General features: G+C 41.7%; 1 protein-coding gene across 1 annotated transcript in view; it reads right to left on the bottom strand.

Moving 5' to 3' along the window:
* ANGPT2 (angiopoietin 2) overlaps positions 1–20,223 on the bottom strand; it is a 44,507-nt gene extending 24,284 nt beyond the window's left edge. Inside the window, exon 1 of the mRNA XM_035109952.2 lies at positions 19,464–20,223. Within this exon, the coding sequence (XP_034965843.2) occupies positions 19,464–19,754 (291 nt within the window). The 5' untranslated portion in view covers positions 19,755–20,223. The remainder of the gene's footprint in view (positions 1–19,463) is intronic.
* Positions 20,224–22,856: the final 2,633 nt, after the last annotated feature.

Raw genomic sequence — 22,856 nt, 5'->3', positions numbered from 1 at the left:
TTTCTTGAGACATTTTAGTTGCTCATCCATGTGATTTATAATTCCACATTGATGAGGAATAACTAAAACCTCGCATTTATGAGGACTGAGTTTTCCATATATATGCATTTGTGTTCTTGGCAGCAATGATTGTTGTATGCGCAACTCTTCATTTTTGCCAACTAAGTGCCACCATTTTACAGAAAAGCACAAGTGAATGCTGAAGTACACGATGCAGACGGCTGGTGGGAGGCATCTCACTGGAACAGTCATAAAAATTTAAGCTTGAAAATACTGAGTTACTTGGAGATAATTAGGCTGGAATTTAGAAGGTCCTGGGAATGTGCATTGGAATTCCTGACTTTTCCTTAAACAGCAGATCCTCATACACTCCTTCAGGATGCCCAATGGCATGAAGGGAAAAGCTGCTGTTTGAAAGCCCATTCCCTCTAGTTGCCCATTTCCTCAGATCCCAGCCTGAAAACAAGTATTGAAGGAACTGCTTTAGGTACCCAAGCCTGAGGGTATTTGGTTCCAGGTTGTCTTGGAGATCAGCCTTTAAAAAGTGGGGGCTTGATTCTGCCTCCTTGATGTACTCTAACATGTCCCTTCTGTGGATTAACAGCAGAAGAGAATTTTGTGAATGTAAGGTCTAGGGTGAATAACAATGGGATGGATCATAGGCAGAGAGTGTTTCCTTTCCTGGAAATCCTTTTCATCCCATCCCATAGCCTTCTCCCTCCACCTCCAGCTACCGCATAACATTAGCTTCCAGACTTTCACATTGAGTACTGTAGTCCAAAGTTGCAACAGAGCTTGCATTTGAACCCAGATCTCCTTGGTCCTAGTGCAGCACCCTAATCATTACAATAGAGGTGAGAAGTACAGTCATACCTCGGGTTAAGTACGCTTCAGGTTGAGTACTTTCAACCTGGAACCATCTGGAACGGATTAATCCACTTTCCATTACTTTCAATGGGAAAGTTCGCTTCAGGTTGAGTACGCTTCAGGTTAAGTACGGACCTCCGGAACCAATTAAGTACTTAACCTGAGGTACCACTGTAACAAGTATTAGCCCCGCTGAGGGGTGGGACATGGCAGTGGAAAGGAGAAAATGCTGCCAAAAGTCATTTGCTCCCTTCATCCCTGGATTCTGAGCCTATATCAACTGCTCTTGAAAGTCTTGTCAGTTATAAAAGCTTCCACTGTGCCACACAAGGATGCGGGGGTTGTTGTTGTTTGGGGGGGGGCACAAGCTCCCTTCATGCAGAAACTTCAAGTAGTTCTTTGGTTCCTAGGCAAAGTTTATTTTCTGCATGTGGCTTTTGATGCTTCTTCCCCTTTTTATCCTCACAAAACTCTGCAGGCAAGTTAGGCTGAGAGATGGTGACAGGCCTAAGGTCACCTGGTGAGCTTCACTGCTGAGGGTTTCCTCAATCCTTACCCGGCATTGCAGTCTAACTGCTGCACCACACTGTCACTCTGAAGCTGTATTCCAATGAAGGCTTGTTCATGAGAAGTACCTACTTTTTGGTGTTTTCATGGAATCAGCTCCGGAGTGACCCAACACCAAAAGATGGATCTGACAGGCTAAGTAAGCAAATAAACAGACAAACCTGGAACAAGATTGCGAAGTGGAGTAGCTGGGTTCACTTCCACCTGCAATCTTATCCCAGGTTTACTGAGTTTTAATATCAGCAGATGGGCCCAGAAAAGTATAGCTTTGACAAAGTATATTTCAGAAAGTTCAAGGCTATAATACCCATCACTCAGTAACCTTATTGTCCCTGCCTAATTTCATGGTGCGTGTCTCAAATTCAGTCCTGAGAAACCACATACCAGAACAATTTTGCATTATGTGGAAAAACGTACATGTAGTCTTAGAAAAATCTATGAATTTGCTATAGGTTACTATGATGAGTTGTACAGGAACAGCATGCCACAGTAATATGCTGGTTCAATTAGAGGCTCCATCCCCCCACCCCACCCCACAATTTACAGGTCATATAAAACCAGAGCAGACATATTAAATACATGAGACTTGGATAAACAAATAATAGTAAGAAAAGGTAGAACTACATAGGTGAGTTAAGGTCACTTAAAGTTTCGTTTCTTACTTTTATCACCAATAAAGCACAATTAATGTGCCCACAGCATTTCCTACTGGCTTCTGTTTTCTAATGCAAAGCAGAATATTAAAGATGCAAAAAGGTTTATTGAACCACAAAAAGCACAACCTTTCTTTAGGGGCATATCTTAAAAAATAATAATAATAACACCTCTATTAAATTTACTATGAGAGACATAATAGCATTCACATTTCTTTTTTCTTTTTTAATTGTAATTAGCCGGCAACATTATTATTACTTAAAACAAAACAAAACATGATGGTGGCAATTTATTATTCTGAAAGTGTTCACAATTGATGAACTGGAGTGGCCTTTTTAGAAGCTTTCTTCAGTCTAGGAGGCAGGATTTTTGTACACTATTAGGCATTATCATAATTGTGTGGGTTTTTAAATATGTGCAACTTGTTAGTTTACCCTTCTGTAATGCTGTTAGTCCAATATTCTAGGGTATTATAATGTTAATGAGGACTTCATCGTTTTTCCCCAGATTATTCCCCTGAAAAACTGTTCAGTTCAAACTATGTGGACTCCCAAATTTTTATTAGTTGAACCTTCTGTGAAACATTAATAGTATGCCATCATCCTCTTTCAATGGTTTTCTTTTCTTCATAGCATGTTGATCATGCTGTAGGAGTTAGAAAACAATAAATCTAATCTGGAGATTTTTTTCTGATGGAAAAAGAGGATATTTGGCCATTTCAAGTGGTGTTCTAAAGTTGCTTATGATGTCCTGTAAAAAAGGACAGGGGTGTGAAATATATCTTTATATTCCTATCTCAAAAGAGGCCAGAGAACATGGCCCCACTCCTTTTTTTTTTCTTTGCAACTACGTTATGTGGTAGGGCCTGCTGGGAGAGAGAGTGAAGTCACATCTGCCCCATATATTTATAGCACATGGTTTCCCCTAAGAAAACATGAGAACTGCCGTCTACACCTCACAGGGCTACAATTCCCATTACCCTTAACAAACCGCAGTTCCCAAGATTCTTTTGGGAAAGCCCAAATATATGGTGTGCATGTGACCTGGAAATTTTTCACTCCATCAGAAAACAAATAGTATCTTCTCACCACCAGCCATCTCCAACTTGTTTTCGTCAAGTCTTCAGTCAGAAGGGCCTTGGCAGATTACCATTCCGGCGTACAAGACGACTGGGTGTATAAGACGACCCCCAACTTTTCCAGTTAAAATATAGAGTTTGGGATATACTCGCTGTATAAGAAATAGGACCCAGTGTATAAGCCGACCCCCGACTTTTGAGAAGATTTTCCTGGGTTAAAAAGTAGTCTTATACGCAGGAATATACAGTATATATTCTTGGCAAAGGGCAATGCGCAGTCACTAATTTGTAACCTATCCTTTGGGATAATCATTGGTCTTGTCTCGGTGTTGGATTTTTTAAAGTCTGCAAATCCCAGAGAGATACTGTGCAGGAGATACATGGAATAACTTGATTTTGAGAAGGGGCCATAGCTCAGAGGCAGAGCGCATACTTTTCATGCAGACAGCGGCTTCCCCTAATGCTAAAGTCACCCAGTTCTTGGAAGCTGGGCAGGGTTGGCATGGGGTGAATAATACTGTGGACTCCTTCAGAAGCTTCTGACCTTGAAGGTGGTGTGGAAAAGTGCAGGATTACTAAGGTAATGTGAGAAGAGTGCCCAGGATGAGTCCCACTGAAAATCAAAGATCTTCCTATGTATAGAGTCATAGCTTGGTGCTGTGATTTATTTCAAAACAAAGCCTTGCATTTATAGCAAAAGTCTAGTTTAAAGGAGTAGGCCGAGAGGGGCTGCCATTCTCCATGGCCTCACTTTCCGCGTCATTGCAGTGGGGACTTCAGCATTTCCACGCTGTTATCATATACATCCAGTCTGATCTACCAGCTGCTTCAACAAGTATATTCTTAAACCTTCTGAATTCTGTTTGAAGTTTATAGGGTTTAAACACAGAGGTTCTTGCTTCAGTAGCTTGTTGACTTTGAAAGGGGACACCATGTTTTAGCAACTATCTTTGGCCACGTCCCCATGCGTTGTGGAGGGGGGGGATTCAGCTGCCATTTATTATTTCACGTGAACAGGAAAAATATGGTTCTTAGCTTGCTGCTTAACTGTGTTCTCATTTTATATAACGTTTTAAATTCATTTTATGCCAGTGCTTTGTTGACAGGGTCCCCTGCCCACAAATCGTTTATGATACCCTCTTTAGATACTGGCTTTAGACAGCTGGGGAAGGGCATGGTTTTCCTAAAAGCGCTGGAAGTCAGGCTTATGGATTTCATTAAGGGCTTCGCTTTCCCCTGAAGCAAATGTCACCCTCTATCAGCTTGCCTGTAATCCTTTCAATTCTATTCTGCAAAGCTTAAAATTAAAAGAATTATACTTTCACAATTCACTTCCCCCCCCACAAGAGCCTGTTATTTATTTTCTGTCTCTTGTTTTCTGTCCTCTTAATGTTAGATAGCTACATGGATATATTGACATAGATAGATAGATTCCCAGTAACAAGAATTTAGTCTTGTGAAATTTGCAGCATAACAAGTACATAACTCCAGGCTGGAAAAGAGTCAATTTAAAACTGGTTTGCTGCCCTTTATAGTTCGGGCAGGAAGTCCCTGTAGACCTCTGTTGTTTGTCAAGAAAAAACAATCCTCTTGAGAATGCAGATGGGAATGCTTGAGAAGCCTACAGTATTAATTTTATATACAGCCTGCTGAGAGCGTCTCTGTCAGTCCAGACCTCCAGCTAAGCTTGCCTCTCTTATCTCCTTTTCCTGTCAACAAACAAAAAAGGTGAAAGTAACTAAATGAAAACTAGCTAGACAGACATTGGGATACATTGGAAATGCTCAGGGCAACAAGCATATGTGTGTGTGTGGCATGTATATAAGCACAGAGATATACCTTCCATAAATTTTAAGTGATAACTCTTACAACAGTAAACAAAAGATGGAAACCAAAATGCTGGGGAGGAGATTATCTTAATGAAAACCATTTGTGTGCTAAATTGAAAGGAAAGCTACCGTCTTTGAAGCCAAATGTCTCAACTATGTTTGATTGGTTATTTGAAAATTCTTTTTTGCGATGGTATTCTGTAATTCCGAAGGCTGGAAAAGTGTTACTTGGACTAGCTATTTATTGGTTCTTGAAAGCACCCATTGACCTTAGAGTTTGTTTTGGCAGTACTTGTATGCATTATGAAATTGTGGGTCTACCCAAAACGTAAGAACTGGGTCTTATACATACACTTTCTCTCTGCATAAAAGACGTCACTACTCAGTATGAAAAATTCATGGGGACCCTTAAGTAGGGAATAAGCCCCACTGGACAGAAGAGATTTACAGCCATACCTTGGGTTGAGTACGCTGCGGGTTGCGCACTTTCAGGTTGCGTACTCGGCGGACCTGGAAGTGTTTACTTCCGGGTTCCGCCACGCGCATATGCGCAGGAGCATTCTGTGCGCTTCGCGCGTGCGCAAAAGTGCTCTATCGGTGCTTCACACATGCGCTAAAGCGCCACTCGGGTTCGGTACTTTTCGGAATGCAATTAGCACCCCGGAATGGATTGGGTACTTAACTCGAGGTACCACTGTACTTCTTAAGTTGAACAAATATTCATCATCTTCCCCAAAGGCCTTTCTCTGATTACACTCCGTACCTTCAGAGGTCAAACAGGTGATCTGTGGTTAGACCCAGACTGTGGAATCTTCTCTGTCAGCAAGTTTGGTGTGTGTTTTGTCTGTCATCTTTGAGGCACCAGTCAAAATCCATCCTACCATGGGTTTATTGTTGATTTTTTAATTATTTATTTATCTATTGTTATTTTAAATTATTTTATCTGTTGTTTTAACTGCTAGCTCTGCAGTTTTGTTCATATAAGTTTATTGTTCCAGGATTTGTTTCTTACTTTATTTAGTTATTTCATAAAATTTATACACTGCTTGAATGTTAAAAACAAAAACCTCAAGGCGGTTTACAAAAAAATAAAAATAAAACAATAAAATAATCAATAAGGAGAATTAACAACAATTACTGAAGACTTTTGAGAACATTAGATGCAGAACAAGGTATGGTACAGTATCTATGTGAAAAATCATGACCTTTTAATCATTCCACAGCATTCCAAACATTTACAATATTTCTTTAAGGTTCTGCCTTTGGAACAAAATGTGTGTGAGAATTAGGCAGTTCCTAACAGGCAATATGCCAGACTCAGCATATCACATTTCCGTATGTTGTGCCCACAACGGCTTCTCCAGTTTGCAAACATGCCCATGTGCCCACAAAGTTTAGCAGCTCCTGTTTTCAAGCATCCATTTCACTGTGGTCACACGAGCTCTTAATGGAATGCCTAGTAAGAAAATCCTGGGAGCTACCTGAAGTATGCTAACATCTGAATATAGGATGAATTCCTTGGTTTGGATACTAATATGCCATAATCCATAATCAATTTCCTCGTATAAAAGAGTAGCTTGGTATATGTTTCACTTTTTCCTACTGTTGGAATGAACGCTGTACTTTTTACAGGATTTGCTTTTTCTTAAATTACTCATATAACTGAACCAGCTTGGGTATTTGCGTTGTGCCAAAAAAATTCTCCTGCAATTTTTGACATTTCTCCATCAGTTAATGCGGGAGGAAATTATTAACAGTGAGAGAAAAATGTCAGTGCAATTCTCCTAGGAGGGACGTAAGCTTTCTGTTGTGCCTGTGTTACTTTTGAGGTGTCTAAGGGATGTCTAAACCACAGAGCCTAGGGCTTGCCAATCAGAACGCCGGCAGTTCGAATCCCCATTATGGGGTGAGCTCCCGTTTTTCGGTCCCAGCTCCTGCCCACCTAGCAGTTCAAAAGCACGTCAAAGTGCAAGTAGATAAATAGGTACCACTCCAGCAGGAAGGTAAACGGCATTTCCATGCGCTGCTCTGTTTCGCCAGAAGCGGCTTAGTCATGCTGGCCCGAAAAAACTGCGGACAAATGCCGGCTCCCTCGGCCTATAGAGCTAGATGAGTGCGCAACCCCAGAGTCGTCCGCAACTGGACCTAATGGTCAGGGGTACCTTTACCTTTAAGGGATGTTTAGGAGCATCCCTCCTCTCATTCTCCAAATCACCTCACCAGTGATCTGTACTCTGTGGCTTTCCCAGGTTCCTGGGCCTCAATAAAAAAAAGCCCGTTATGAGGTAAACTTGTCTCATGGGCCTTTTTCAGATCAGGAACCATGTGGTGCCAGGGGAGGCTGCAGAGTACTAGAGAAATGTTCGTGGCGAGTGGAGGACAGACACCACACACCATCCCCAGCCTCTTCAGAACAACTGAAATTCTAATAATACTGAACTTTAAAGAAAGTGAGGGAAGGACAGCACTGGTGTTAAGAAAATGGCAGGCACATAGTACGTGCAACAAGTCAGAAAGCTGTTGAATTTCCAATTCCCTAATAGACTTTGTCAGCCATCGTCATGGCTAAGTCACTGGTTTATTTTTCCATGTAAAATTGATTTCATTCAGCTCAGTTTCACCACTAAGAAGCATTGAGAGATTCCACCTGGGCAGAGCTTAAGGCAGGCATCCCCAAACTGTGGCCCTCCAGATGTTTTGGCCTACAACTCCCATGATCCCTAGCTAACAGGACCAGTGGTCAGGGATGATGGGAATTGTAGGCCAAAACATCTGGAGGGCCGAAGTTTGGGGATGCCTGGCTTAAGGTTCACTACGTGCAACGTAAAACAGAATAAAGGGGAAACTCACACGTAGACTGTAACATTACTGACCAGCTCAGCTCAGCGGAACAGCTTCCCATCTGATGTCAAGGGGATGAGTAATTCTATCATCTTTAGAAGACATCTGAAGGCGGGCCTGTATAGGGAAGCTTTTTAATGTGCAATGTTTTATTATGTTTAATATATGTCGGAAGCCAACCAGAGTGACTGGGGCAACCCAGTCAGATGGGCGAGGTATTATTGTTGTTGTTGTTGTTGTTGTTGTTGTTATTAATTAGGAAGCTGTGACCGTTTGCTGCTCTCCATCATGTGTAATGTAGAAAGAACAGCGAAAAGCATTTTCTTATGCATGTGGGAAGGTCACATTCCTCAGCTGCAGATCCCCATTTCGCATCACGCTCAACGTTAGAGCTTCTGGGGTGGTTTTGTGGGTGCATATAGGAGAAAATTAGGGAGAAGGTGAGTTGTGCAGAAATCCTTTCCGCTCGTGCACAGGGATCTTTGTATCCAAGCCACAATGCCTAATTGGCGAGTTGAGCCCACTTCTATTTATGCATCACAGGATATAAATTGCCTTCAGAGATAATTTTATATGCCTCCAGCCCCTGACTGTGAAATGCCTCGCATTCTACTGCTGCCTGTTTTTGTGGAAAGCAGCTTAGTTGGTTTGGCTTTTGTGCCGGTTTTTACACAGCAATAAAGCGACTGCTTTGATTTCCCAAGCATGCTGCTTGTGTTTTAGCTTCCTAAGGGTACCTATTTGCTGGTAGCCAAGCATTAGACCCAACTTAAACAATATTGCACTTGAAGGAAATTGCTCTCAAAAGAACACGCTTTGAAAGAATATAAATCGCTTTCTGCCTGCAGCCCCCTGAGCACAGCATTTCAGAAGCTACCAAACTATTCTTCCAAAAGTTCTTATTGACCTTTCTTAAATATTCACAGAGGTTGTTACGCAACAGGTGGACAAACGTTTCTCAAATATCTGCAATGTTTTCTACTGTGGATGCATGTCTGCTATTGAATAAGAAACTTTTTTGCTAGAGAAGATTGGAGCAACTTGCAAAGGCAGAGACAGTTCAGTGCGAACGAGTCCCATATGTTCCCAGCTTCTTGGATTTATTCTGCCCAATAATCAAATTTAAGAACAGAATTGATAATAGTTTACTTTAGAATAGTAATATATTCTGTCTAAGCACATAACGTAATAGTATAAATTTAATATGTTATGAGAACCTGCTTGTTGCATTCAGGTCTTGCAGAAAGTGCACCTCATTTGGAGCTAAAATGATTACTTATAGGTTGACTTAGACAAGTGATGTTCTACCCCCCACCCTCCCGTTTCTTTCTTTCTTTTTTCTTGGAAACTTTTCCATCTGGCTAACCTGCTTTAACTTCAAGAAATGGGTCAGTCCAAAACCTACAATTTCTAAGCAATAAATTTAAAAAGAAATGGGGCAGAAGTCTAATAGGATTCAATCTAATAATGGAATAAGTGGATCTGGATGTTGAAAAATATACTTACTTCTTTAATAAATGCAAGCTTCAAAGCCTCTACCCAATCATTTCCAATGGCATCTGAAGCCACACAGGCCAAGCAAAATATATAAAAATAATGTATGTTAGATATGTAAGATAGGGTAATTCATCATGAAGTATGCAATTTCCATTTATAGTAAATGGAAACTGTATACTTCATTATGAATTACCCTGTACAATAAAATCAGACTTTGTACACATTGTCTTGCCCTGTATGATCGTATGGAGTTACTGCAACAAAGTACTTAATGTCATCTATAACACCATGCATTATCAACTTATTGAAACCCAAAAATAATAATATTTTCCAGTTTAAAGTTTATTTACAGTTACCGGTAGTAGGAAGGTTACTAATTAGTGTAATAATGTTAGGATGCCATAGGAGTAAGATCCCCACCACCAAGCTCCCTCAGTATGTTCTGATTATCCAAATCCGGGTCATCTTTGATACCACCTCCATGTATTTTCTCTGTCCAATTCTATATGACACATTTGCACGATCTCAGACAGTCAAGCATCCTTGGCAATATGGGGGAAATAGCCCAAGTCATGCAGTGGCATAACCTTGGTGCTTCCTCCTAGAGCCTTATTTGCTTTGAAGATGCTTGTTGCATTGGACCATTTGCTTCTCAAAATCCCTGGTTGTGTGGCCAATTCAAGTAGAAACTAGGCAGAGTCAAGAAACTCTCAAAACAAGGTATATGTGCCAATGAACTGAAGTATTTTTTTAAGACAGCAAATGTTTTCCACAGGTTTTCTTATGCATTATGTATCTGTTCTGGATTTCTTTTTACCTCTTCTTCACTTGGTCATCTTCTACCAGATTTTGCTAAGTTTTAATATGCCCATACCTGAAGAATTTGTACCTTGCTCTGCAGCTCAGAGACTCATATAGTGTAATGAATCACCTAGATACCCTCTTTGTATAGAGAGAGAGAGAGGTTTCCAAGGTCAAAATTGCCATCCACGCCATTTGTGATGGCACGTATCAAAGCTGAACATTTTCGTGCTATTGAAAACTATGTGGTTGGTGGCATTTGGTGGTACTGTCAGCTAGAGACAACAGTACTTTCTTTAACTGTAGGCCGGAGACCAGCTCAAAGGAAGCTTGGATAAAAATAATCACCAATGGTTTTTCATCACCGTGGAGGATTATTGGTAGACAGGGGGAAGCGGCATTGCTGACATCTTGCTGTCTGGCACAGCATCCAGATGACATTTGGATGTATTGAACTAGGACTTGGGAAACCAGGGTTCAAATCTCCACTGAGCCATGAAGCTCACTGGGTGACTTCAATCAATCAATATACTTTCTTCGACCGATAGTCAGAAACAAAAAACATTTCTCAATACAAAGATAAACATATAAAACTGAAGGCATCAGAGGGATACATAAAAATATAAAAATATAAAACTGAAGGCATCAGAGGGATACATAAATGGGGTATGACCGCGCTACTAAACCTCCTACAGATAACCCACATCAAGACATTCGATTATACGTTTCCGACACTTGAGCGCCAGGAAGAGGAATTTAGCCACTGAGAAGGTTATTTTCCCAGTGGGCTTGTTTAGCAAATATGCTGCCTGCCGTTCTCTTGGTCGGGAACTAAACTGAGATAAATACGGGTCTATAAGATATTGCCTTAAATCATTATAAAAGGGACAACTCAGTAGAATGTGTTCTGTGGATTCTACTGGGTGACTTTGTCCAGTCACCATCACTCAGCCTAATCTACTTCACAGACCTCTTTGTGAGGATGAAATGGGAAGCAGGAGAATCATGTATGCCACCTTGAGCTCCTTGACAGAAAGGTGGGATAGAAATAATAAATGGATAGTAATAACTTGCTAAATTAGGCTTGCTAAGATATATAAGACTGAATCAGATAAGTGCTGGAGATGCAAAGTGGTAGAGGGAACGTTCTTTCATATGTGGTGGACCTGTAAAAGGGTAAAAGAGTATTGGGAAATAATCCATAATGAATTGAAAAAAAAATGTTTAAAAGTACTTTCAAAAAAAAAAACCACGGAAAAAACCAGAGTCCTTTCTGTCGGGGGTAATTCAGAATGAAATTCCCAGGTGTCAAAAAAGGTTATTTATGTATGCCACTACTGTGGCCCGTGTTTTGTTAGCCCCAAAATGGAAAATGAGTGAGGTGCCAACTAAAGAAGAGTGGCAACTTAAGCTGATGTAATAGCTTGAAAACAGTACATAAATAAAAATAAATTTTGCTCCCTTAAGGAAGCCTCCACCCACCAGAATAATTCCAAATCTCGCCAAATCATTTGCACACCAATTCCTGCCTTCATCTATTTCTCCCACTTCTATGGTGCTGCTTGAAACAGGTCACTTCTCCCTGCTGTATGAAATCTGTTATGCTATCTCTCATTCTTGTACACCAAACAATGATTTGAAATAAAAACCACTGGAACTATTTTGTCTCATGGCTAATAAATTTTATGCTAGTGTGGAGCTTAACACACAACGGATTGGCCCGTGGGGTCTCCTCACATCCCAAAGATCTCAAAATTTTGTTAACTAAAAATTATGTTAACAGCTGTACTGTAACAGTGTAATAGCTGTATAGTATGGTATGTATTTTCTCCATTAGAATATTAAAGGATTTGAAAAGGTCAGTGATTTATTTACATCAGTTTTTTCAAAGCATCTAAAGTTTACCCAGTGAAGTGAGCCTATTCCACTCAGGAAGCAAACTGGCCAATTGATGTTATACAAATAGCTTAAAGTAAAAACATAATAATAAGATATATATTCCAGGCTAAAACTGCGTATTATAAAAAGGGTCTTCTGCTGTACACATCAGTTGTTTGGAATTTTTGTATGCGGCCTTTTTAAGTAGAAGCTCTTGCACAACTTAACTAAAATACTTTTTGAAAAAAAGAATGTTTTCCCACAAAGCTGGACAAGCCCAGTGGTCTATTTTGTGATCTAAAATAGGGTGTGTTGAACTTTGGTCCAGTCATTTTAGGTTTTGTCACAGGAGCTCCTTCGTGGAGCGCAGTTGAGTGAGATGTTGCCATTGATCCATCTGTCTGAATGGCAGTTACATCAATAATTGTAATGAATAAGCTCACCTTCCATGTGCAAAGTAACAGGGGAGTGAAAAGTTTGCCTGAAGTTGTGCTTGTTCTCAGTTCTGTGCTACTGAACAGAACTGTTCAAAGTATGGCAGGGAAGCCAGTCAACAGACCACTCAAATGCTGAACACAGATGAACATGCCTGATAACTGAGTCAGAGCCATTGTCTATCTAGCTCACTATGACTGGTTTAACTACGGTAGCAGTTCCCTCTCCAAGGTCTTTCCCAGCCCTGTGATCTGAGATTCTTTACTGGGAAGTCCCAGTGATTAAATGTGAGACAGTGAAGCATCTACTCTACCATTGAACTGAAATTCCTCCACACCTGGATGCCTGCTACTCTGAGCATGGGGAAATAATTCCAGATATTCCATGTAGCCAAGAATGAGTGTGCAGCCATGGGCATCAGTTCCTGTGGGCTGAGTCCTTTTGAGCTTGTCTATATTTCAGGAGTAGGGGCCCCCCATGCCCCCAAAGTACAAAGCCAACTGCAGCACAGCTCCAGTGGCCAGCTCCTTGAGTCAAAGCAGTCTCCTGCCAGTGACGGCACCAAGAGGAGGTGGAAGATGAGCCGCTGGGTGTTGAAGCTGCATGGCCACCAGGTTCTGTCCCTAGCTCCTCTCAACATCCAGACACCATGTGTGTGACATGCAAACCGGTGCCTCTGGTAGCAGCCTTGCTTATTACTGCATTTTGATGTCACCTGACAGCAATAGTACAAGTGTGTGAGTGAATGAAAGTCTTCTGGAGATCTGCAGGAGTCAGGGTCATGCTCCCTGATTTAAGACTGGGCATTACCAGGCTGCCAGCTTTCTCAAGTGAGCGTGTTGCTGTCCATTTTCTCAACTGTTTAGCGTGCAACTCAAAACAGGAACAAAGCCTTTGGCATTCAGGAACACTAGGAGACCAGCCCGTTAGAGAGTGAGTCATCATAGTGGTCCTGCTCTAGATTGCCAGGTAGCTGGGGAATGATGATTGCACATTTGTGTAGTGCACTGCTTTGCATCCCAAATGCATGCTGTGTTGCTGCACACAGCTTCACCTGTAAAAGAACCAGGGAGATGCCCTGGTCTGTGTGGCAGTGTGCATTTGGTGACCTTGCATGCAGCTGTGTTGATCTCCCAGAAGTCATGCAGATGAACCGGCTGTCTCATTGCAAAACCATATGCATCAGTCAAACAACTGGCTGTCCATCACAACCCAGGCCACCTTTCAGACAGGGGCAAGAGAAAGAGGACAGCAGATCCCATGGCCTCCTCTTTTCTCAACAATAATGACTCTCCAGTTATTATCCTTAGATTTTTCTTTTCTTAAACTCCCTTTAGGCGGAAGGAATTCTAGTCAAGTCAAGTACCTTTATTGGCATCACAGTATAAAACGTTTCAGATCACTGGGATAATTAAAGGACAAGGGTGAAGCTGTCAAGGGTTATAGGGTCACACTGTGGTTGTGTGCACTAGATATTCTGCTATGCCTGGTCTATTTCCCGAAGGGATGGTTCGTTGGGAACCCTTTCACGTAAAATTGTGGCTAAAAAGGAAGCTACTAGAACAGTGGTATCTTTGCCCCGATCTGCCAGGAGAAACCTCATTTGATTTCTCCTCGGGGTTGTGGGCCAGACGTCCAACATTTTACTCAGCATCAGTTGGCGAGGTCTGCTATGTAAAGGGCAATCTAAGAGAATGTGTTCCATTGAATCTGGTACTTCTTGGCTGCAGGCACACAAACGGGCTTGATATGGAGTATGTAAGAATCTGCCTTTAGCCACTGCAGAAGGGAAAGCATTTAATCTCGCGAGCATAAAGGCTTTTCGGTGGGAAGGGAGTAGTAAATCCTTTAGGTATTTGGCACAGGTTCCGTAGGGTGTTGTAATACCTAAGGCCTCCAGAGAACAAGATCTCGGAGTGGAAGGAACTCTATTCATGCTTAAAGGCACTTTGTCCTAGATGCCCGGATGATTATAAACAAAAGCTAGCGCAGGTCAATTGCATTTGCTACGGCATTTGCATTTGCTATGAAGAGGGGGGTGCACTTTAAAGCTTCCGGGAGGACCTGGCCTCTGAAACCTTACAGAAGACAGCAGTTTCTGCAGATAGCTGAGTTCTTTATTCCCTGCTCACTGATCAAATTGTGAGCAGGGCTATGCCAGCTAGTCCCACCCCTGACATCAAACTTGCTGGCATGTCCTGTCCCCTGCGGTCTGTGCATTTGGCATGAAAGTCTGCAGCAATAAAGCTTGCAGATATATGTGAAGGCTTCCACACAATTGGGTTCCTGGTCCGCTGAATGCAGAGATGGTTTAAGGCAAGCCAGCATGTCTGATGTTGGAGGTGGGGCTAGCCAGGTGTGGCACTGTTCGTGCTACATGTGCTAAATACCTGACTATTGCCTGGTGAGATATAAGTGGTATTTAATTGATCCATTGCCGGCCCTCCTTCAAAAAGCCACTTTCACCACTCTGGGTAGGAGAGATACTTTGTGGAGTATGAAACCAGGGTTGCAAATAGGCTAGGTTGCTCTCCGTGAGAGATCTCCCAAATGCTTCTCTCCCATCAAAACTACAGAGGAGCACACTTCCATCAAGGCAGCCCATACACAGCCTTCATTTACCTTTGCATCGTCAGCAACCATTATGCCAGTCTCATCTTGCACACTCCTTTGATTACAAGGCCCTGCACTAACTGACAAGCAGCTGCTGTGCCTTCCATGCCGATAAATAAACAGGTTCCCTAGCAACACCCACACCTTCCTTGAATACTACAAATGCATCTTGTGGCTTTTAATTACTTGCTCCGTATCACTGATGTTCATAGAATCATAGAATCATAGAGTTGGAAGAGACCACAAGGGCCATCCAGTCCAACCCCCTGCCAAGCAGGAAACACCATCAAAGCATTCTTGACATATGGCTGTCAAGCCTCTGCTTCAGCAGAGGATATACTAGCAGCATGGAAAACAATATTACTGTAATACACATTAGGCTGTCAATATGCTGAGATGTTAGGGAGGAGGAAATGGGAAGAGTCTGGACAAGGAGCAGAGATTCCTCTGTATAACAGACATGAGGGGGGAAACAGGCCTTCAGAAGTGAATGTGAATCTGCACAGCTAAATGTCAGTGTAGGGCAGGAATGTCCAAAGTCCGTTTCGGGGGCCTAATCCGGCCCGCCTAATCCTAAAACAGCTCAACAACTCTGGGGCAAAATCCTAAAAAAGCTCAACATATTCAATCCTTAAAAAAAGGTTAACAACTTTGGTCGGCCCTCACGGCCCTTCATCAAATCTGGCCCTCTTTGAAAAAAGTTTGGACGCCACTGGTGTAGGGTTCAGGGAAGTAGGGGCATATTTGCCAGCATTTGGCCAGTTTGAGTGTATATATGTAAGTGTATGTACATTGAATAAAGTTTGTGTGCAAGAGTCTGCAAATATTTCTTGAGCCATTATTTTTGTGGGCATCTCCACAGCTGGTTTGCACGGTCCTTTCAGAACAGCTAGCGGAAAGTTAGTTTACTCTCCAGCACAGATAACCTTTAACTATTTCGTGCCTCTCTTGAGAGGGTAGTGCATCTCATTTGTCAACATTCCTAGCTGTAATAATGTAACTACACGACCATCAGAGCTGTCAACCCCTTCGTCTGATATGTTAGGCTATTTCTGTGAAGCAGCTGTGAATCAAATTAATGGCTGTACCTGTTTGCAAACCACACCAGGGTAAAAGCCTCATTTTTCCATATCTTGAACCTACTGCAACTGTAGACTAACAATGGCAATAGTTGTTTCTTGGAAACAACATTATATTATCAAGTATTTTAGAAATTGATTACAAGGGAATGTAATACATATTGTTTAGCCTATAACGAACTCAAGCAGGCTTTGTTTTTCTCCTGCAATATTGGGAAGACTTAAATAAAAATGGAAAATTCCGGGGTTGTGGCATACTTAAAAGGACTACTATTGTGGTGCAGAATCTTATATGCATTATAGGATACTACTTCCTCTTGAATTGTGATTTGCTGGAACATACCATAAGAAATTAGCCTGTTCTTTTGGTATGCCAGATTATTAGTTTTGCTCAGACGTCAGACAAATTGGTATTTTTAGAAAAGGGGTTTTAAAAGATATAGGAAGATAAGGTGGTGCGCTAATAATAGTACTAGTCTCATTTTAACTGCAAGCCCTTCCATGGTGATTGTGGTTTTCTAGGAACGTCTGAAACACTGGCCTTGGTTTTCTGTTAGTTTCCGGAATGCACAGCAACACTGACACCTTCCAGCTTCCTATTGTGATTGCGAGGCATCCACAGTGATTTCCACTCTCTTCCATTCAGACAGTTTGGTGTCCATTCAGAAACATAACATTTCCTTTTGATGACTGATTGAAGGTGGGAAATGTGATGCTGTGTGAGGATGTAGAATGCATTTGAAACAAAGCTTTTGTGCATAACTGGTGCTAGAAAGATTTTTATGCTGGCAGCGTTATTTCAAGCACCCTTCAAAATTAAGTGGTTCCTAGGGTTTAGGAAGGCTCACTAAAGGGAAAAGGGGAAATTAAAATTGTCAGATTTCCCAGAACCAGTTGAAATGGTTACAAAGTGGCATTCAAGGGCATCCATGTATTATGTACATTAATTTGCCTTAGCATAAAAGCGTTTATAAATAATGAATTGGAATGATCCCTATGGATTTTTCTTCATGTTATTTTTATTTACTAGGTTTCATTAGAAAGACAGTTTGGGACATAAGTTGTTTGATGATAATGAGGGTAAAATAGCATAGGTGCCACATGTTAAAGGAATGACAAGCCAAACACAAAACCAATGCCATCCAATAAATAGTTAGGGTTTTGTTTAACCCAATGGACCTTACTTCTGCACGATTGCATTGTCAGTTGATAAAATGTAGAAATAGAATGTTTATTTGTTTTTTAAATGGATTGACTGACCTCCAAAGGCAAGTACCTGGTTTTAATGACTTTGCTAAATGTGCTTGTCATAAAGAAATTCCGAGAGATTTATAGGAAAAGGCAATAAATAAAATTGCTGACCTGAGAAATGTGCTGTGGCAGTCTTGCAATTGATCCTGACTCTCATAGTTATTTTAGTTTTTTACTTAAAGTAAAAGGGTGGGGGTGTAGAATGTAAACGTTTTTGTAATTCAGTGTGTGTAAATATAAAAACAATGGACATAAACTTGGGTTCTGAAACCCTTTTTCTATCCGTCTATCTACCTACCTACCTGTCTATATGAACGGTGGCATGACATTTATGTTAAACATTTTGCAACTTGAAGTTCAATCTTACCAATGCCTACTCAGAAGTAACACTCATGATGTTCAATGGGACAGTCTGCATAAGATTGTAGCCCATCTGTCGGTCTCATTTAACTCAATAGGACAGACATACTTTTGAAAGGACATACCTAGCATCGTTCTGCTAGATACACAGCTATTTAAACAAGCTTCCCCAAAGCATATTTTAGATTATTAAATGCAGTTTTAAATTGTCTCACATAACTGTTCAGTGTTACTTTATAATCTTTTCTGCTTCTTATCATAGGAAGGTGTGGGACACATTAGTCTGCAATAACAGCTCATAATACATGTTTGATTAAAAGCTTCAAACAGGGCCTATATTGATTTTAATTTTTTGTGATGCTGTGTTAGTGAGGTGTATTCTAAGTATTTGCAGCTTTCTCTGCAATGAATATACTGAGATATTAAATGAGATCCTTTAAAGCTTCAGTCATTAGCAAGAACCCTAGAGAATTAATCTAATTGAACTTAATGGGACCTACCTCTGAATCAGCAAGCTTAGGTTTTCAGCACATGTATTTCATCCTCAGAAGACATGTCTTGTATCATGTGACTTTGCAAGGATATCATGCAGTTAAGCTGCACTTTCTATTCAGTTTGTATATAATGCCATCCTTTGCACACTTACTTTGAAGTAAACTTCAACTTCAGAGTAAACATGAATAGATTGAACTGTCACACAGTCTAGCTAAACTGTTTGATACTCTAGAAAGTGATTTTGTTAGCTTTTTCCATGCAGGATGCTTGTTCTCAAGTCCGTTTGTTTGTAACTAACCAATTACGGTTATCACATATTAATCCATCATAGTTTAGTGGTGCAGGAATTACACAGAGACTTTTAGAACAAAACAATAGTTATCCGGACGCCACCCAAAGTAACGTTATTTCACACACAAAATTGAATCCCTATATCAAAACTTAAGACATTCAAAATGATCAAAATACAGTAATATTCACAGATACATTATGTACCAGTCCACAGAGCTGTTGTTCAAGAATACTGTTGCCGAAGTCCCATTCAAATCTTTGGGACTCAAGCATATCTCATTTTAAATCATATGCGCACACTGTAGGAAGCCACAATTAACTTTGATTCTTCACAGCCTCTACACAAGAATGACCCCCACCCACCCCCTTGCACATTATACGCTATGCTATGGGTACACACAGTGTATAATTGGGCTTCCTGCTAATTTTTCACGGTGTGAATCAGACCTTAATAATGCTAACTATGGCCTGCAATGCTAAGCAAATTTAACTGGAAGTAATGAAACCCTGCCTATCTGACAGTTGCGTGCATGTGAGCTTGCACCCACCGCATGCTTTCTGAAAACATAATATGGATAGAAACAAAGAAGCTGTTTCTAGCTGTTCATAGCATACAGGTTTGAAAGCCTTTTTTCCCCCTCCCTGAAAAGCATGGTGCAACATTTTAGAACAAATAAAATCAGTTAGCCAGTTGCTCTAGTTCAGGAAACAAAATTCCTCACGCTGGATTTTTCGCATGGCTGTAAATAGCATGCAGTCGTACTAATGCTTTTGACAAAGTTGTTTGTCAAGAGCAAGTGAATGAAATTTTCCACAACTCAATGTACTCACTCGTCAAAAGGAAAAAACAAAAAATCAGCAAATTTTGCTGCTGCTGCAAAAGCCGGCATGTAGGATAGAAATAATACAGTTGTTAATTTTTTTTACCTTCATTAGCCACTGTGTGTTGTTTTCCAGGATGTTTTCGAGCAGCTGGAGCCTTTGTACAGAATCATCATAATCTAAAGGTGCATCCCTCTGCACTGCATTGGAAACGTAGGAGGTAGAAGCAGAAGAGCGGCAATTTTCTGTTTCAGGCAAAAGGAAAGTGTAGCTGCACAAGCCATGCTGGACTTGGTACTGCTTTTTGCCCAGGTTCTCTATGTTTTTCCTAAAGGAGTTGAATCCCGGAACGAGAACGAGATTGCAGCTCAAAATAAAGCAAACATGCCGCCACATTTTCTCCTTTATAAATCAGAAGATCAAACGCTGTTAAAGAGCGAAGGTTATCTAGATAGCGTCTTCCAGCAGTCAGTGCCCCACTGACATGTGCGAATCTGGAGGGGGAGGGGGGGTTGAGTCCCAGTTTCTTGTTGAGTCCCAAGCTTGGTTAAAAAGTTGTCAGGCAGATCTGTCTCAGCTGCTGCTAGCTCTGTGGTCCATTTTCAGATTCTGCGTTTTTCTTTTTCAAAAGGATATAATCATCTGCTATTCCAAATCATTCAGTGTCCTTTCCTTCAGCTAGATTGAGAAGAGGACTCGAACATGTGCAGCTAGTAACATTCCTCTTTCTTGTATATCCGTTATCTTCCTGGTGAGGGTTGCGTTGTGAGGCAGCATGACTGTTCAGAGCATGCTGTTTTATGCATTTAGCGTAACTGCAGGAAGCCTCTCCAGGGGCAAAAAATGGATCAGCTAAAGGAGACTCGTGAATTTCCTAAGCACCTCCCCTATCCAGGGTCTCCAGGATGTCTCATTCTCTCTGAAAATCTGTGTGTTGTGAGGTTGTTGTTTTTTTAAACTGAGGCTGTATCTTTTACTTTTAATACTTTAAAATTTAAAAACACAGTCACAGGGATTCCTTTGCTTCCTGCTGGGGAGATGCAAAAAGTCCCTTTTGAGTTTAATCTTAAAGTCAACATGGTATGGTTTGCTTAGCATTTTCTGCAAATGGAAATCTTATTTCCAAACAAAAGCAGACTTTGATACTGTTGGAAACACTTGAGTGGATATTTAGCCCAGAGTATTAAGAAACCTCGGATTATCTTTTAGGCAATACAGAATGCTGGAAATTGGTTTGGGATCATAGAAGCAAGATATTGAATATGTGTTGGCTCAGTTCAGCCATCACAAATAGGCTTTGTGCTAATATGTTCCCACCTCCCACCGCATTCTCTTAATTTCTTTTCGGGCGAATGCAAACCATAGTTTGCTGTGACATCCAAATTCAGCAAACTGTGGTTTGCAAAAGCTACAATCAGCACCCATGATTTCAAGTGTATTCCCAGTTTGGATGCAAACTGTAGTTCGTGCACACTGTAGCTTGTCCCAATTCAGGCGCCCTGGCACCCTGTGGTTTCTGTGAAACAAGAAATGAGTGCACACGTAGGAGAAGGGAGTACATGAAACCCGTTATCTTTTTGCTGCTTCCTTACCTAAATGATGATATGTTCCCCACACTTCCAACTACAAACCAGAAGTTTGCTTAGGAAGCACATGCTATCTATGCTTACATCTCATTTCAGTCCCAGAGTCCCATGTTTTTCAGATACCTGTCAATGTATCCTCAGGTGACCCAGATATTCTGCATGCCGGCTATGCTTCTTTCCACTCCCCCACGGCTTGTTGTTCTTGTTCCCACCCCCTTCTTAAGTTTCCCTTCCCTCTTTCCGTGTAGTCTCAGGACAATTGGAAGGAGCACTATTTTGTTTGATAAAAATAAATTGATTGTATTTTTATGTTATTATTTATTGACATTTTTCCTGGTTGTATGCCTTGGGGAATAGGAGTTTCTTCTTCTCCCAGCTGTCTGTTGAGAGAAAATAGGTAAGTTATTTATAAAGGTTTGTGTGTGTGTGTGTAGCATACTAAAATCAGAAAGGAATTACTTTCACTCACATACCAGTATTAGTGTCCTAAGTATAGGAAGCCGGCAGAATTTCTGCTGCCTTAAATTAAAATGGCATAAATTATCTGTTCAGAAGCAGGGCTACTGCCTCCTGAGCTCACCTAAGTCTGACTGGGGGGCGGGGGGGTGTCTTTAAAATAGAGGTTGGTGTGCACCACCATTTTTTGCAAGCATAGACCTCTGGGTAACCTCTGAGTTAACAGTGAACTGAATTAAGTTAGGGTCCAGCATATGTCCTCCACCGCCCCCACCCAGTCCCACTTCCACCCATCTTCCAGAGCACCCTTTCTCCCCCAGGGCTTACACCAGTATAGAATTCACCAGTCTCAGCTTAGGGGGCTCAGCCCTTGCTGAGCCAGGAGGGAGCTGCACCGGCATCTCTCTGGCTGAGCCAGGGTGTGGGACTTATGCCAGAGTAGCCTGGCTGCACCAGGTATTGGCAGTTGAGCCAGGGATCTGTTCCAGTGAACCTTTGGTTTACGTTGCTCCCTAAGTCTGCTGTACCAGGAGAAACCATCATTTGTGTACTTGCTTGAACATAAGCCAATCAAATCCAGTGGGAGTAACTTTTGAGTAGAACTGCACAGGCCTGGGAATTCCTATCTAAGGTAGTCAGGGTGAATTAGCCAGTACTCATTAGAAGTTTCCAGAGCAGTATCTTCAAGTGCAAGAGAATCTCGCACAAATTATAATTACGGTATATTTAAAGAAGTGCAAGAAATAAAATTAAGATCAGGCAAAGAGTGTAGAGGGCATCCAGTGATGTCTGTCTGCTTGCACAACAGAGGTCCGCTTGAGCAATGGGATTTTCTGCTTCCCTTCATCTTTCCTCCCATGCTCCCCCCAAAAAAATCTGCTCTAGAGGGTTCTCTGGAGAACATTTGTGAAAGAAAAAGCAATCATCCAAGGGCAAACTGCACGATAAGTATCACATGCCATTTGGACCTGATACTGCTTTAACAAGTGAAGGTGGGGCCATAGCTTCATGGAGGAGCAAAGGTGTTGCATGTGCAAGATCAGGGGTCGACACCCTAAGGCCCATTGGCCACAAGCAGCCCATGGGGGTTGTTTAACTGGCCCATGGACCCCCGCCGCCCACTTGGGGACCCCCGCCACCTGCTTGGTCGGCTCCATAGCTGCCAAGTTATCCCTTTTTTTAAGGGATTTTCCCTTATGCTGAATAGGCTTCCTCACAAGAAAAGGGAAAACTTGGCAGCTATGGTCGGCTCCCGTGCGCCGCGCTAAACCAGCATGGAGCAGAACGGGGACTGCCTTCTGCTACGCTGGCTGGCTTCCCATTGCCTGCAGGAAGCTCCTGCCTCCTCTGTGCTGGAAGGAGCGCCGGAAATAGCATTTGTGCGTGCGTGCACACACACTCCGGCCCACCGTGGCATCTGCAAGACCGTGAACCGGCCCAAGGCACAAAAACTTTG

The sequence above is a fragment of the Zootoca vivipara genome, chromosome 3 (assembly GCF_963506605.1).
Source record: "Zootoca vivipara chromosome 3, rZooViv1.1, whole genome shotgun sequence".
In the NCBI taxonomy this organism is placed as follows: domain Eukaryota; kingdom Metazoa; phylum Chordata; class Lepidosauria; order Squamata; family Lacertidae; genus Zootoca; species Zootoca vivipara.
The sequence above is the reverse complement of the archived record's forward strand: the minus strand, read 5'-3'. Positions and strand labels throughout refer to the sequence as shown.